Source organism: Musa acuminata, chromosome BXJ1-11 (assembly GCF_036884655.1).
Source record: "Musa acuminata AAA Group cultivar baxijiao chromosome BXJ1-11, Cavendish_Baxijiao_AAA, whole genome shotgun sequence".
NCBI lineage: Eukaryota > Viridiplantae > Streptophyta > Magnoliopsida > Zingiberales > Musaceae > Musa > Musa acuminata.
In genome coordinates, this window is record NC_088337.1 from 6,271,921 (window position 1) to 6,286,752 (window position 14,832).

The 14,832-nt window shown below is 37.5% G+C and overlaps 1 protein-coding gene across 1 annotated transcript; it reads left to right on the forward strand.

Annotated features, from left to right (window-relative positions):
• Positions 1-396: 396 nt before the first annotated feature.
• On the forward strand, positions 397-12,413 carry LOC103970652 (actin-related protein 2/3 complex subunit 1A). Its single transcript, XM_065089512.1, has 15 exons — positions 397-708; positions 2,409-2,494; positions 3,187-3,263; positions 3,368-3,462; positions 4,078-4,147; positions 6,316-6,385; positions 7,470-7,543; positions 7,625-7,667; positions 9,221-9,302; positions 10,293-10,381; positions 10,478-10,563; positions 10,772-10,835; positions 11,582-11,688; positions 11,787-11,845; positions 11,923-12,413. Exons 1-15 carry the CDS (start codon positions 639-641, stop codon positions 11,967-11,969), a joined length of 1,119 nt encoding a protein of 372 aa, XP_064945584.1. The 5' UTR covers positions 397-638; the 3' UTR covers positions 11,970-12,413.
• Positions 12,414-14,832: the final 2,419 nt, after the last annotated feature.

The window sequence follows — 14,832 nt, forward strand, 5'->3', positions numbered from 1 at the left end:
ACTACAGTGCTCGGCACGCCTGAATATACCGCTCGGTACACCTGGGTGTACCGAGCGATATACCGTACCGTATCGGTACCGGTACGATACGGTATTGCGAACCTTTCGAACAAACAAAATTATTAACGAGAGAAGCATATATGAATGGTCACTATAAGCAGGGAGAAAATATTCCAAATGCAAATATTCTAACTTAAAACTTCAATAAAAGTGAGAATAATCAATCATTCGAGTAATGACGAAGCTAACAACGATAAATAAAAAGAAAAAAAAAGGAAAAAGAAAAGTATGGCGGATGGCGGCGGGACCCACCATGGGCCCCCCCTCCCCCCTCTCCGTTTTTACGAGGACGACAAGGGTAAGTGAGATGGTCACGAGTAAACGGGTTGGAGAAGCGTGAGACATCCAAGTCTCGGCTTTCGCTTTCCTAATTGAGATCGCTTTTGGTTTCGGGGGGTGTTTGCTTCTCCAGCTTTCTCTTCCTCGCCCCTTCCTCACCTCCCGACGACGAATCCTCCAAGGATTGGATGCATCCATCCCTATCACGATTTCCTTTGTAGACATCCCTCTCTCGGACGGGAAAATAGAGGGGAAGAAGTTGGTGCGGGGAGGAGGCGTAGGAGGTGGTGATTTAGGGTATGGCGGCGGTGGCCATCCATCAGTTCGCGCAGTGCATCACCTGCCATGCTTGGAGCCCCGATCAATCTAGTAATTCCTCGTTTGTCCTCTTTCTTCTATCATTTTCTGTTATCCTGTTCTTCCGGATCTACGATTGGGTTCTTGAACTGGGAACGCGGTTGCTGTAGGATCAGTGCTTGTTTCGCGTAAGGTAAATCCTAGTACTATTATGTTTTTCCTTCCGTTCGTGCGCTGGATCAGGAACTCCCAGCATTCCAGATTTATCCTGTTAGGCTTCATCAGATGATCTTACGATTGCGGTTGTTTTGCTTAGCTTATTTTATGTTTTGTACACCTTTAATTGCGACATGGGAAATCTTTTTATTGGTTCTGATCCATGTGATCCTTTCTGGTGACGCTAATTTTGGTCTCTGATAAACAAAATTCATTTATTCGACCATTTTTGCCAAAAGAAAAGGAAAAGAAAATAAAATGAAATAAAAAAGTTTGTCCTCTCTTTCTACTGAAGATTGTTGGATCTGTCTTAGAACTAAGTTCTATCATGATTTTGCTTTCAAAAGAATATCACTTCCTTTTGTCATCCGCATGCCAGATGTGTCCATTTGACCCTTTGTTCCTAGACTTAAGTTGAATGTATATATGCCTAATACATTTCTGAGATTCATGGAAAAATCGTGTGAGATTCATTTCTGCTACATCTATTAGAGAAATAAGGAGACTGGCAGAGGGAAGCCAATCTCTGGTAATTGGTGTCTTCTTCTGGCTGATTGATTTCTTACCAGAAATTTCCATTCTGAGTGATGGGTATAAACTTGATGCTCCATTTTTCAACTGTAATTTCCATAAAAGTATTTAGAGGCTTTAGATTATTCATAACATGCCTCGTCAAGGTTCTTGATTATAGTTCAGAACTACTTTGCCAAGTGTTTATTTGCATTCAGTGGCATGGTATGACGTGAGTTGCTTGATGGGCATCCGAAAATATGGATTATTGTGAACCAAGGAGTGATTTGTTGAGAGAATTAAATAATAAAACAACAGTGAAATATAAAATTTTAATGGTCAGTATGGTCATGATAACTTGGAGTGCTTGACTGCTCAAAGAGTTGAAACTTTAAATAGATCTAGATATTTTATACTGAAGGAAAGAATTATTGTTGTACTGCTCTGGTTTTTACCATTCTAAAAAAATATAACTGTTCTTTCTATCTGTTAGAACCATCCTTTCCCACCTCTTTTATTTAATAAACTCTGCTGTATGTTTTTGGTAAACTGATGATTGTTGGTCTCATCTTCACCATGTTCATTCAAAGAAGAAAACATGAGTAGGACTTCGATTGTCTTCTATATTAGTTTCATCCCATCTGAATAACAAATAAATAATTGTGAAATTTCTCACACTGATCTAGATGTATGATTGAAAAAAGAAATTTCTGATTTCTGATGATTGATTAAGTTTGGACTTTTATCAATTTCTACCTGTGATATAAGGTTTAGGACTGACTTGGATGGTGTTGGAGAGGCTTGATATAGTGAAAATAGGATGCCATGTTGAACATGCTTAAAATTTTCCTTCCATTGATAGGTCTACAAAGAGCCTCCTACATCATGATTTTTCTTTGTTTTCCATCCATCTTGATGGTTCTGGATTCAGTCATCTGTCTTTTTTAGTTATTTTGATTAATAACGCACTGTCATGAAGTATTGATAAGTAAAATCGTGTGCCTTATGTCTCCAAGATTATGACCTAACACCATTTTCTCTTGCAGTGGTTGCATTTTGTCCAAATAATCATGAGGTGCATATCTACAAACTTTTTGGTGAAAAGTGGGAAAGGGTACATGTACTTCAAAAGGTATCGTGATCTTTGAAGCTTATGATCATCTTTTCCTTTAAAGACCTGGGACTTTCATGTAGTTAACTAGGATTTAAATTATTTAACATTATGATGATGTTTTCTGATTACAAGAATATACTTCAAGCTGTCACGAAGCTTCTTTGTTGTACGAGAGGATTACAGTATCCATGTTGCATTTAAATGATGCATTTCAACATATTGCAAATCGTTACAATGAACTTAATAATCATGCAACACTTAGACATGCACAAGTATGCATTTGGAGCAGCATAAGCCATTCTAGAATGAGGAAGGCCTTTACCAACCGTGTTAAATTTAAGAAGCCTAGATTAACCAAGCTGGGATTCAGGATTTTATTCATAGTTGGCATATATAGTTAGTCCTACTAGTTTGTGTATGGCTGTAAGTTTTATATATGTAAATGCCCTACTGATGGATGGATATCTCCATTACTATTCTGATTTCAACACCTATTCTCTGCATAGCAGAGTGTTACTTATCAAGCATGAAATGGTGAGATTATGCCACATAATTAGGAAAATGCTAAAAGGATGTACTAATAATTAGCAAGAATAAGAATAGAGAATTTTGTCTATTTAAAATTTTGAGTTCTGTAGTATGTCATCTCATTTAGGGCACTGCTCATGCTCATAGCCACTTACTTGTTGCCATGTTTTTATGTTTTACAGCATGATCAAATTGTATCTGGAATAGATTGGAGCGTAAGATCTAACAAAATTGTAACTGTCTCACATGATCGAAATTCGTGAGTATTTTCCTGTAAAGATTTTATTCTGTCATGTTAAGCATGTATGTGGTGATGTTACTAATGAATCCAGGTTTGCTTACTTTTGATGTTTCTAATCTCAGATATGTTTGGAATCAAGAAGCATCTGAGTGGGTGCCCACCCTTGTTATTCTCAGGCTTAATCGTGCTGCCCTCTGTGTTCAATGGAGTCCTAAAGGTAGTAGAACAAGGTGGCAGATGCACGTTCTGCTCTTTATTTTGCTGTCTGTTAATGATTAGTGATCTTGTTCGTGATTTGCTACACATCAGAGAGACTTATTATCCTTGTGATTGTGTTAAGATGAGCCTTGTCCAAGTAGTCTTTATCGCAATTTCCATTGCATGGTTGTTTGATGTATATTCAACTGAATGGCAAAATGAGGGAGAAAGACTTGGATTTATTGTCATATTCACTCTATCCACTAACTGCTACTCAAGTTGAATGGTCGATGTAGATAAGAGTGATAAATGAAGACTTGAATGAAAGAAGTGAGACTACTGTTTTACCGTTCAGTTTACCAATTACCACAAGATTACAAAGCCTCATCCAAATTGAATTTCCAATTAGTTTGATAACCATTGCAATCTATGAAATTGTAATTTATACATAGTGGAATCTTTTGCTCAAAACCAACAAGAAACTTGGGTATAAAATTACTGTAGATCTGATTTAGTAAAAGGCAACAGCTTTTTATATTATTTTTTTTTCTGAAGAGATAAAGGTATTGGTTTCATAGTATAATGTAATGTACCTTCTCTCTAGCTTTTATTAACTCATCGATGCACTTCTCAGAGAACAAGTTTGCTGTCGGAAGTGGTGCTAAAACTGTATGCATATGTTACTACGAGAAAGAGAATAACTGGTAATGGGCTTTCATGTTCATTCATTCTGTTTGTTGCATCACCTATATGCAGTAATCAACTACCATGCTAACTAGAACATTTGCATGTCAAATATGTTTGCTGTATATTCTGGTACAACTACTGTGCTAAATGTCGATTGCATATCAAGTATCTGCTAACTGGTTCAGGTGTCAACAGGCCTGGATCGGATCGGTAAGCTTATTTTTTTAACCGTAAAGACCCTTTATCAACCTCTCTCTCTCCCCCTACATTGCCCTTGGCCTGTCGGCTCCTCCGACTCTTACTCCATTGTCACTTCCTCCTCATCCTCCGCCATCTCCACCTTCTCATCATCCTCTGCTGCTGCCTCCTCCTCATCCTCCTCTAACTGCCTCCTCCTCCCCTCTTCTTTGCCTCGTCCTCCCCTCATGTTCTTCGCCTTCTCCTCTTCCTTCTCCTCCTTCCCCTTCTGGTTTAGCTAATGACCGGCATGGATCTAGTACCCAAAATTACTATCCCTGGTTTCATGTAGTTTCTTATTTGTGGCTTGTGAACTTGTACACATGAATACATTTGCTTTAGTTTTTTGGGAAATTGTCTGGTGTCTGGTTAATAATCTTTGTTTTATTTGGTGCTTACTATCTTCACATGTTTATTTATTGTTGACGAGAAAGTATCATATCCATCAACTTATAGAGGATCTACGAGTCTGCATCTCCTAGATAATTTTTATAAATTAAAAAGTACAAAAATGATTTCTAAGTGGGGTGATTGCACCTCTGATGGAGAGTGTACCACCTGTCTCTAGTCTTGTTAACAGTCCTGGTTGAGTGTCCTATTAATTTTTTTTTAAAATGGTATTGTCTCATCAAGCATATCTTTGTCTTAAGCTGCATTAGTTTTCAATGTAGTCCAGAGAAGGTTGTTAATTTATAACTTATAAGTGAAATTCTGTAGATTACATATAACATTTGATCAGAATGTCTCATGTGGAGTTGATGTAGCATCAGAACCTTCTTGACCCAGTATCATTGCTAAATCAATCTCAATGCCAGTTTGCTAGGAATATGGGGTAAGCCATAGGCACATTTGGCACTTTGGAGGTAAGAATCCATGTTGAAGTTGTACAACTTATTTTCTGAAGATTTCAACATGAACAATGCTGGATTTGGTAAAATGGCTTAGCCTCCACATGGACAAAAAGTGTGAATGAAAATGTAACTTTGTTTTCTAGTCATGGTTAAATCTTGATACCTAGCTAAGAATGGTTATCAAATGCAAGGAATCCGGTTTTGATACCAATTGATGGTTGAGTTGGTACAGTTCCGGTGTCATGATTGCTTCAATTTTGAAAATAAGGCTGAGCTGAAATTCTTTTACGTTGTTTGTTCTGAGTGCTAACTAGGTAGCTACTTGATTTACTTGATTATGGTAAAAACATGAAAAACAAAAGGTTTGTCATGCCTTTTGTTGGCATCATTGCACCGTATGCTTTATTAGTTTCTCTGGTCGACATAGCAGCTTGTTTAGAATGGGAGGACTTAGTAGGTTAGTTTATGTCCCATTGCCCACATGACTCAGTGGCTGCATTTGAATTGGGTCATCCTGTCCCGTTCCTGTTAACTCACTCCATCTCTCAATTTTTGTTTGGTTGCTAAAGAATGGAGTATCTAAGTTAAAAGGAAAAACGGAAAGCAAGAGAGCTATTTTACCCCACAATCGCTGAGCTATTATATCCTAGATTATCTGGATAACCCCCTTGAATAGTTAGTTCGTTCTTTCTTAACTTTGTAGCGTTTGGTGGAACAGACCAATAATCTCCAACTCAACCCTACTTAACCACAAACTAAATGCAGCCAATACACTTTGGCACAAGGATATGTTAACATAAAGTGGCAACAAATTGTTTCATTAGAACATTCAATTTCAGTATCTTGTTTTAGTGTTTTGTTTCACAATTCAAACTTTCAAAGTGGTTTAGAATGATTATCTTTCTTCCTTGGTGTTTAGTCATGTCAACATACAGAACGTGCCATCTTCTCAGACAGTGTCAACTATTTTATATTTGTTATTCAATGTTTACTGAAAATTGTTACTTTGGTTAGCCATACAACTCATTGTATTATCTGACTAGTTTTGATCCTGTAAGCTGAATTTAGTTTCTTACACTACATGCTATTTCATTTAGGTGGGTTAGTAAACTTATCAGGAAAAAACACAATTCTTCAGTTACAAGTGTTGCATGGCATCCTAACAATGTAAGTTTGTGACCCTATTTATTTGTTTTATCATGAGTTGCAACTTTTTTGTATCCAAGCTAAAATGCTGAAAAGTTGTAGTTTGGAGTTGTTTAAATTGGTCACTTTAGTTCAACTTCTAGACATTTTAAAAATGTGATATCTCTGTTTACTTTCCTGTCAAATTAATATTTAATCCTTAGAATGTTCTCCAGCTTATATATAGATACTTATAATTTTGAATTGTGAGTGTGCATGTGGAAGAACAAGAGCAAAAGGTGAGATGTTTGACATATACAGCAGATTTCACAAATAATTTATATACACCACAAAAGTCAATTTATCATGCCTGATCCTTCAGGCATACATCTATTTAAGTAGAACAATTGGGCTACCTTGAGAGTCAATGTAAATGAGAAATTACAGTCCGTAAAGATGGACTATCTTGTCTGTATGACTTTTAGAATCAGAATAGAACAACTACATATCATCATTGTTGTGAAACATTAAACTTGAAACTTTAATTTAATAGTCCAATAAAAGCTTATCCTTCTTTCTTCTGGGTTTCTATTCTTGTAATACATGTAGAACAATGATATTGGATCATTATCTTGTTCATATTTAGGGCCTTTATAAATGTATATCAGGAAAACATGGACTTCCAGTACTCTGCATTCCCGCATGTTGGTGTTATTGACTTCGAGTACCTACAGATCAAATTAGCTGAATAGACATAGTACTTCAGGCTATTTTGTTATATTGTGACTGCATCTTGTTAAAATATACATACCTTCTTCCTAATTGCTATTTATGTGAACTAGAATCTGGTTTTATGTCACTGAAATGGCACAAGCATGATTTAGCACATTCCTCTTCTTGTTTTTGCTTGGGTTGCAATGTGACGATTGATAACATGTAAAAGAAGGAAAGCTGCAGTTAGAACAGTTGGTTTACTGGTTTCCAACTGCACTCATGAAACTTAGGGAATTTACAGCATGCTTATTTGTTATTTACATCTAACTAAAAGAATGATGGTTCTTGTCACTGTAAGAATAGAACAATTTCCAGTGCTTGTTTGACTTCATCTTTGGCTTTGTGATTGCAGATTCTTCTTGCAACAACATCTACTGATGGTAAGTGTCGGGTTTTTTCCACTTTCATCAAAGGTGTAGACTCAAGGTTGGTATGGATACTTAGTGATAGTCTAAATGATACCTTAAAGAAGATACAGATAGTTTATTTTTGTTTGACTTGTGACAGGGAATCAGGAGCAAGTTCTTCTAGCAATTTAAAGTTTGGGGAGGTTTGTATCCTCCAATTTATTCTTTTTAGTTGAACAAATCTTGTAAATGTTCTTTTATATTGTTTGTTTGATTACGCCTTCCTCATGGATGTTTGTGCTGACCTTGTTAAGAAAACATGGGCAGCAAGGATGTGTGTGCATGCACCTCTGCAGCTTAGGTGTGCTCAGTCATGCCTGTTTGTGCTGCTGCATGCAGACATCATAACTAAAGATTACAAAGGATTGGCATGGATAATCCTTTTTTCTTGGCATGAAGCTAGGCTCTTGACCAGCATGGAATGATGTATTGCCATACAATGCCAGACTATAAGTGCCTGCCTAACCTGCCTAACATTCACTTGTCACATGGCATGTCCTGAAATTAAGTGTATGCCTTAAATTATCTTATTTGATATTTGCTTCAACTTTTTTTTAATGATTTCATAAACTATATATATGATATTGTAGTCACTGGTGTTAGAATTGGAGAGAATAAATCTAGTGAGTTTCATATAACTATAAGGGTTACCTCAAGGATTAGCTTTAAGTCTTTATGTATTTATATTGATAATGGGCAAACTTACGAGTCTCTCATATGATAGAGTTTCATAGTATATGTTATTTGCTGATGATATTGTATTCAACGATAAGAATTTGAATGATATTAATTATAAACTTCAGCAATAAAGGCAAACATTGGAGATCGAAAAATTTAGATTAAGACTAAGATTGACTGCACAGAATATAGTTTAACTGGCACTGAAAGGAGAATGATGTACTTAGGATGGATTGTGAAATTCCAATAAATATAGTTTGAGTTATGTTGGATCCACTATTGAACAAAAATGGAGAAAGTTGATAAGGATATTTTTCATAAAATACAAGTTGGATCATGGATGATAAAAGTTTAGAGGGAGATTGAGACATTAGTGTGATCGTCATGTGCTCTGTAAAAATAAAATTTTATAGGATGATTGTCATGTAAACTATGCTATATGAATCAAGGTGTTGGACATTTGATATGTAAGTATAAAAAATTTGTGTAGTTGACATGAGACTGTTGAGGTCGGTCTACAAAATTACTAGGAAGCAGAAATAAAAATGCCAACTGTACCACTTCGACTATGATGCAGACATGGACCAGTCAATTTCACCCGGTTAGATCTGGTACCACCACCTATGCCAGGTAGTATTGTACCGCACTCTCCCATTTTTTTATTTCCCACCTGAAAACAACCATTCTCTCCTCTCTTTCACTCAATGTCTCAAAACTTTCTCAATCTCTCTCATTTGTTCTTTGTCTCTCTTCCAAGCTTCTAAGTCTTATCAAATAAAAGTTGAAACTCAAGAAAGCATCATTGTATTTCTCCAATTTAACGTACATTTTTGTTGATTTAAGCTTTGTTCTGAGTTCTCAGAATATCATTTAGTGGTTATCTTGAAATATACTTTATTAAGTTGTCCGTTTTTTGTGAATAATTATTCATGTCTTTTAGAACTTTATTTTTACTGTAGAGTTTATTGTTTTAGATTTTTCTGGGAACTTGATATTTTTGTTGTATTCCTGAAAGCAGCAAATTGCACAACTTGATCTTTCGTTTACATGGGCATTTGGTGTGAGGTGGTCTCCAAGTGGCAATACCTTGGCTTATGCAGGTTAGTGTTGCTAGGTCTTCTTTGCATATCCATACTCCACTAGTGGGAGATAGTTTTTTATTTGTTCCTGGATCTTGTTGATTAATGTGACTGTTGATCAGTGTGATCCCTGATAAATTTGTAACAGGTTCTAGAGTTTAATCTTTCTATGGTCATGGACTCATGGTCTTAACTGAAGTCTTCTTTTATTGATGGCAATAGTTATTTTCTTTATCCAAGGACAAATCTCTTCATTGTTCTGCACACATTGTTACATAGGATGCACTCTCCCTCAAATAATTGTCTATTTTACATTATTCGTCTCTTTAATGATTTTTGATAGAATAAAATTGCATATTTTAAGTGTTTTTAACATCTTTATGTGTTGGTAATGGGAGATTGTATTCATTTAGTTGTTTATCAAAGTTGTTTGTGAATTTTAATTGACTAATATTATCCTTAAATACATTTGGAAAACGGATTAGATATTTTTTCTTATGCTGGGGTCATAATGGCTCCTGTTTACACTATGTTTTCCCTAGGATAAAACTCTTCATTGTTTTATATGTGTTCTATGCTGTGCTCTCTCTTAAGGTTGCATCTATTTCCTTTTTTTTATTTGTCTGTGAGAACAGTTATTAGCCAGCAAGGTAAAATTTAAAATTCTACCACAATTTACAAGTTCACTGGGGCCCTGATATTTTTCTTCAATAAAGAAAGACACTGTTGGACTGCATGACTTTTTTCTCCAGAAACTTATGGTTGGTCTACACTCCTTTTGTTCCATTCAGGTCTTACAAATTTATTTCACCAAATGAATAATAGCTTTGTTCAATTTTAACATCCCTGCAAAACATGTTAAATCACTTGATTACCTAATTTCACTAACCACGATACAGTATATATCAAATAAGTTGCTGTTACAGTTTGTAATTCACCACTTTCTTCTCTTGCATCTATTTTAATTTTCTTTTACGACCCAACATTTGCCATTTGGTTTTTTACTTGTAGGTCACAACTCTATGATATACTTCATTGAAGATGTGGGTTCGTCTCCTTCGGCACAAAATGTAGCCTTGCGTGATTTGCCGCTACGTGATGTGGGTCAGCATTTTCCCTTTACTTTGTTTTACAGTATCTATGTTCATCTCAAGCATAAGCTGAACTTATGTACCAATGGCTGACGTAATTTTCAGATCCTCTTTGTCTCTGAGAAATTGGTTATTGGTGTTGGATTCGACTGCAACCCTATGGTTTTCACTGCAGATGAAACAGGACTATGGTATGCTTGTTTCACAAAATTAGCCATAAACTTGTTTCATAATATTAGCCAAAGCTAAGTAACCTTATTGGTAATGTAAATGGGATTATTGCAGTAAAACAATAAAAGTTATTGTATTTGATATAATATGCATTGCTTGTACACTGTGCTCTATGGTGCACTTGAGATTCCTCATTATTGTTTTGTGTGATTTTTTTTGTTGTAACAGGAGCTTTGTAAAATTCTTAGATGAGAAGAAAATAGCACCATCAAGCTCTAAATATGGTTCACAGGTATTGGGGAAGATCCTATTCCTACAAACTAAGGAATGAGTTTAATCCTCTTGTACTAAGATATACAAATACTCTGTTACACTCTCATCAATTGATCTCCATAAAGACTTAGTTTACCATCACTCTTTCTCATGGTCTTACGAATGCAGCCAAATCTGTATGTTTCTTTCTTTTCTATGTAATCTATGTGAAAAATGGTATTTTTGTTTCAAATTTAATGTCCACAGTTGATAGGTATGTGTTCCTTTGACTGACAGTACAGCTATACTGAGAATTGAATGTTTTGAATTCTTTGATCCCAAGTTTGTACTTGTATACCTGATGACATTTAAATCCTGTAGTCATTCATGACTGCAATCTTTTAGAGAACCTATGAACTGTAATTGTTAAGAATCTATCACAAGAATGAAATCTGGTTAGTTGCCTGTTCTCCTATTTTGTAACTCTTTGTTGACCTTTACCTTTGATTTATATGTAATTTTGTGTTTTAGAAAAAAGAGGAGAGAAAGTAAACTTTTGAAGCGCTAACAAAGCCTCTGGCTAAGCAACATATGCTTTCAAAAATAGACTATGTATAGTTAAGCTCATAGTCAATATAGTACCATCTAATATATAACTTAAGCTCCACCATATATTTTCCTGATCTAAATTAGATATAATGGGCAATATATGTCAGGTAGAATTCTTGAAATTAACTAGCTTCTCGTTTACCTAGCTAATAATAATAAATTGTTTACTTTTCCCAGTTCTCTGAAGCCTTTGGCAAGTTGTATGGTCAGTCAAAACCAGCAATCAATTCTGACACAGTTGAATCATCACGGCCGCGGGGCGGGGCTCATGAAAACTGCATAAGGTAGTTTTATATATCATGCCATTGAGATATCCTTTGCTGCACCTCTCCAGCCTTCTTTTGAAGAAGGTTATGCTCAAACATATTCATTGTGATTTCAGCTGTATTGTTCCTTTGAGAAAACCTGGTGATACGATCGTGAGACGCTTCAGTACATCAGGTTAGAAAATTTAGGTTTATTTTTTAAAGTTTGTTGGTCACTTGTGTCAGAATTCAGAAGTCTTTTATTTCTTGCAGGGTTGGATGGGAAAGTGGTGATCTGGGAGTTGGATAATAGCATATAAATATTCCACAATAACTCCAAGATGGTCATCATTGATACGAAGATTGTGTAATAATACACCAGTTGAAATTTTTTGTTGCACATCTCCAGAATCCATAATAGCAAGTTCAGATTGATTCCAGAGCCAAATCTGGCTTGGAAGCCTATCATGGAAGAATTTTTCTGACGTAGTGTATATTCAGCTGATCAGATATAGATTTGGTCTGCAAGTATGTCCATTTAGCAGGCTGTGTAGATCAAAATGGTTGTTATAGGCCAAGTGGGTTTGCCTTTTTTATACTGATCCAATCAGTTTCACATCATATCGAGTGTATTCTCAAATTTAAATGCGGTGGACGCAGAGGTTATCTTCTCATGCCTACAATGCTTGATCTATACTGCTTTGTTATGTATCATGATTTATTAGATATATTTTAAGAACCGAGAGAATTCATTTGGTATTCCATGCTGAAATTTACAGAAAATGTTTTGTGTGAGATTATCATCACTGATTTAATATTCTGTGTCCATTAAGTTTTGAGATTGTCACTAGTTAACCATTGCTCTCTCTCTCTCTCTCTCTCTCTCTCTCTCTCTATATATATATATATATATATATATATATATATATATATATATATATATATATATATATATATATATATATATATATATATAGGTATGTAAGTTAGTAATTTGAGATATGTGAGTGAGGATGCCAGTGGTTAGAAAGTGATCTTTTTTCATTGTAAGTTAATAATTTGAGATATGTGAGTGAGGATTCCAGTGGTTAGAAAGTGATCTTTTTTCATTGTTTCAAAGTTGTTTTTACTTCTCGACCAAGTCCCTTTAATATTTGAATTGTGAGTGAGGACGTGATCTTTTTTCGTAAACAGGTAGAATATTTCATGAAATAATCTTTGAGGAGGCAACCTCTAATTGCCTTTAACAATCTCTCGTCGATCTTTTATCCAAGCGGGTGATAAGGGGGGGACAGTCCATAACCACCTGCCTTGAACCTTTGTCCACGTGGGTAGATAAGTAGAGGGTGGCTTTCGTCTTTTTCGTCCACCCTGAATATTACGTGGAGATCATGTGTCGGATGACGACTGACTGATGATGTTCTCCCTATCATTTGTCCCCACTCCTTTAGGCGTGCTTCGAAGGCTCTCATAAGAGGGATCTGAAGTGTAGTGTCCAGTTCATCTGACATGTTAAACTTTTGCCTCTTCGATTAGTTCTCCGACTTTGCATATTAGGCAGACATTGATAGGATAAGGGGGCGCTTGACCAGCGCCTTGAATCAATGACCTCCGTCCCTGAACAAGGGGTCGCATATCGCTGATGGGCCCTCCTCGGTCATAGATCAATCCTTGTCGACATGAACTCGACCCTCCTTCGGACGTGGAGGGTAGAGTTAGGTTTTTGACCTCTATAGCTTGGTGAGGATGATAGGTGAGAGGTGTGAGTGCTACTAGTGGCGATCCATTACCAATCTACCCCTCCAATCATCGAGGGAACCATCTCGAGTGGAGGGGGCCCATTTCTTCTCGACCTGGTCAAGATTTCCAATTGCCATGCCTTGGGCAAAAGAGAGGGGTGTGAGTGCTGCTGGTGACGGTCCACCGTTGACCTACCCCTCCCATCGTCGAGGGTCACACCTCGAATGGAGGGTGTCTATTTCTTCCTGACCTTGTTGAGTTTTTCGACTTCTACGCCTCAAGCGGGAGAGGGGATCGGGGATCCCGACCTCCCTGGCTCAAGCGAAAGAGGGGGTCTAGTTTCTTAACCTCTATAGTTCGACGAGGACTGTAGCTGAGGGTTGTGAGCGCTACTGGAGACAATCCATCGCTAACCTACTCCTCTCATCATAAAGGGACCCACCTTAGGTAGAGGGGGCCTATTTCTTCTCGACCTAGATGGGTTTCCCGACCTCCACGCCTCGATGCAGACCACAAGCAAGGGGTGCAAACGTTGCTGGCGGTGGTTCATTGTGGACTTGCCCCTCTTCTTTTGCTCGCCGCGGAGGCAGGCTACGAGAGGAGTTGAGGTGGGCTATAGGCGGTGTGGAGGTGGGCTCCTCCACTGCTTATCCCTGAGGGATCCATGTTAGGCAATAGGTCCACATCGAGATGCTACGAAGCCCCTTGTCACTAACTTACCTCTCTTCTTTTGCTCACTATTGAGGCGAGCTACGAGATGAGTCGAGGCAGGTTGCATGTGATGTCGAGGTGGGCTCCTCCTCTACTCATTGTCGAGGGAACCACATCATGTAGTGGATCCATAATAGGAATGCTACAAAGCCCCCCAGTTGCCTACCTGTCCCTCTTCTTCCGCTTGCCATGAGGTGGGCTGTGAGAGGAGCTGAGGTGGGCTCCTCCCATCATCATGGGACCCACATCGAGTAATAGGTCCATTGCAGGGATGCAGCGAAGTCCCCCGTTGTTTACCTGCCCCTCCCATCTCTATGGGACCCACCTCGAGCGGAGGGGGTTTGTCTCTGCCCGAGGTGCTTGCATCTCCCTTTTTTTTTCAAGTGCCTCCAAGCTGATCGACTATGTTGGGTAGTGGTCACTCTACCTCCATGCTTCAGGCATTCTTTCCCTTCTGTCTCCCACCATGGTATATTTACTCTCATGCGGGTTGGATTTTCCCAACTCATGTGTCTTAGACACATCTCATCTTGTGCCTCTCGTTATAGTGGGTTTCTTCTTATGTGGGTTCAGTTTTTCCGACTCACGTGCCTCGGGCATATTTTGTCTTGTGCATATAATCATGATGAATTTCTTCTTATGTGTGTTGGGTTTTCTCAACTCACGTGTCTCGAGCATATTTTGCTTTGTGCCTCTTGCTATGACAGGTTTCTTCTTACAAGTCAGGTTTTT

Bases quoted from the DNA above. Each gene is read 5' to 3' on its own strand.
- LOC103970652 (XM_065089512.1), top strand. From the start codon at position 639: ATGGCGGCGGTGGCCATCCATCAGTTCGCGCAGTGCATCACCTGCCAT. The intron at 709-2,408 runs GTAATTCCTCGT...TTTCTCTTGCAG, and splicing joins TTGGAGCCCCGATCAATCTA to TGGTTGCATTTTGTCCAAAT. The intron at 10,836-11,581 runs GTATTGGGGAAG...TACTTTTCCCAG, and splicing joins GCTCTAAATATGGTTCACAG to TTCTCTGAAGCCTTTGGCAA.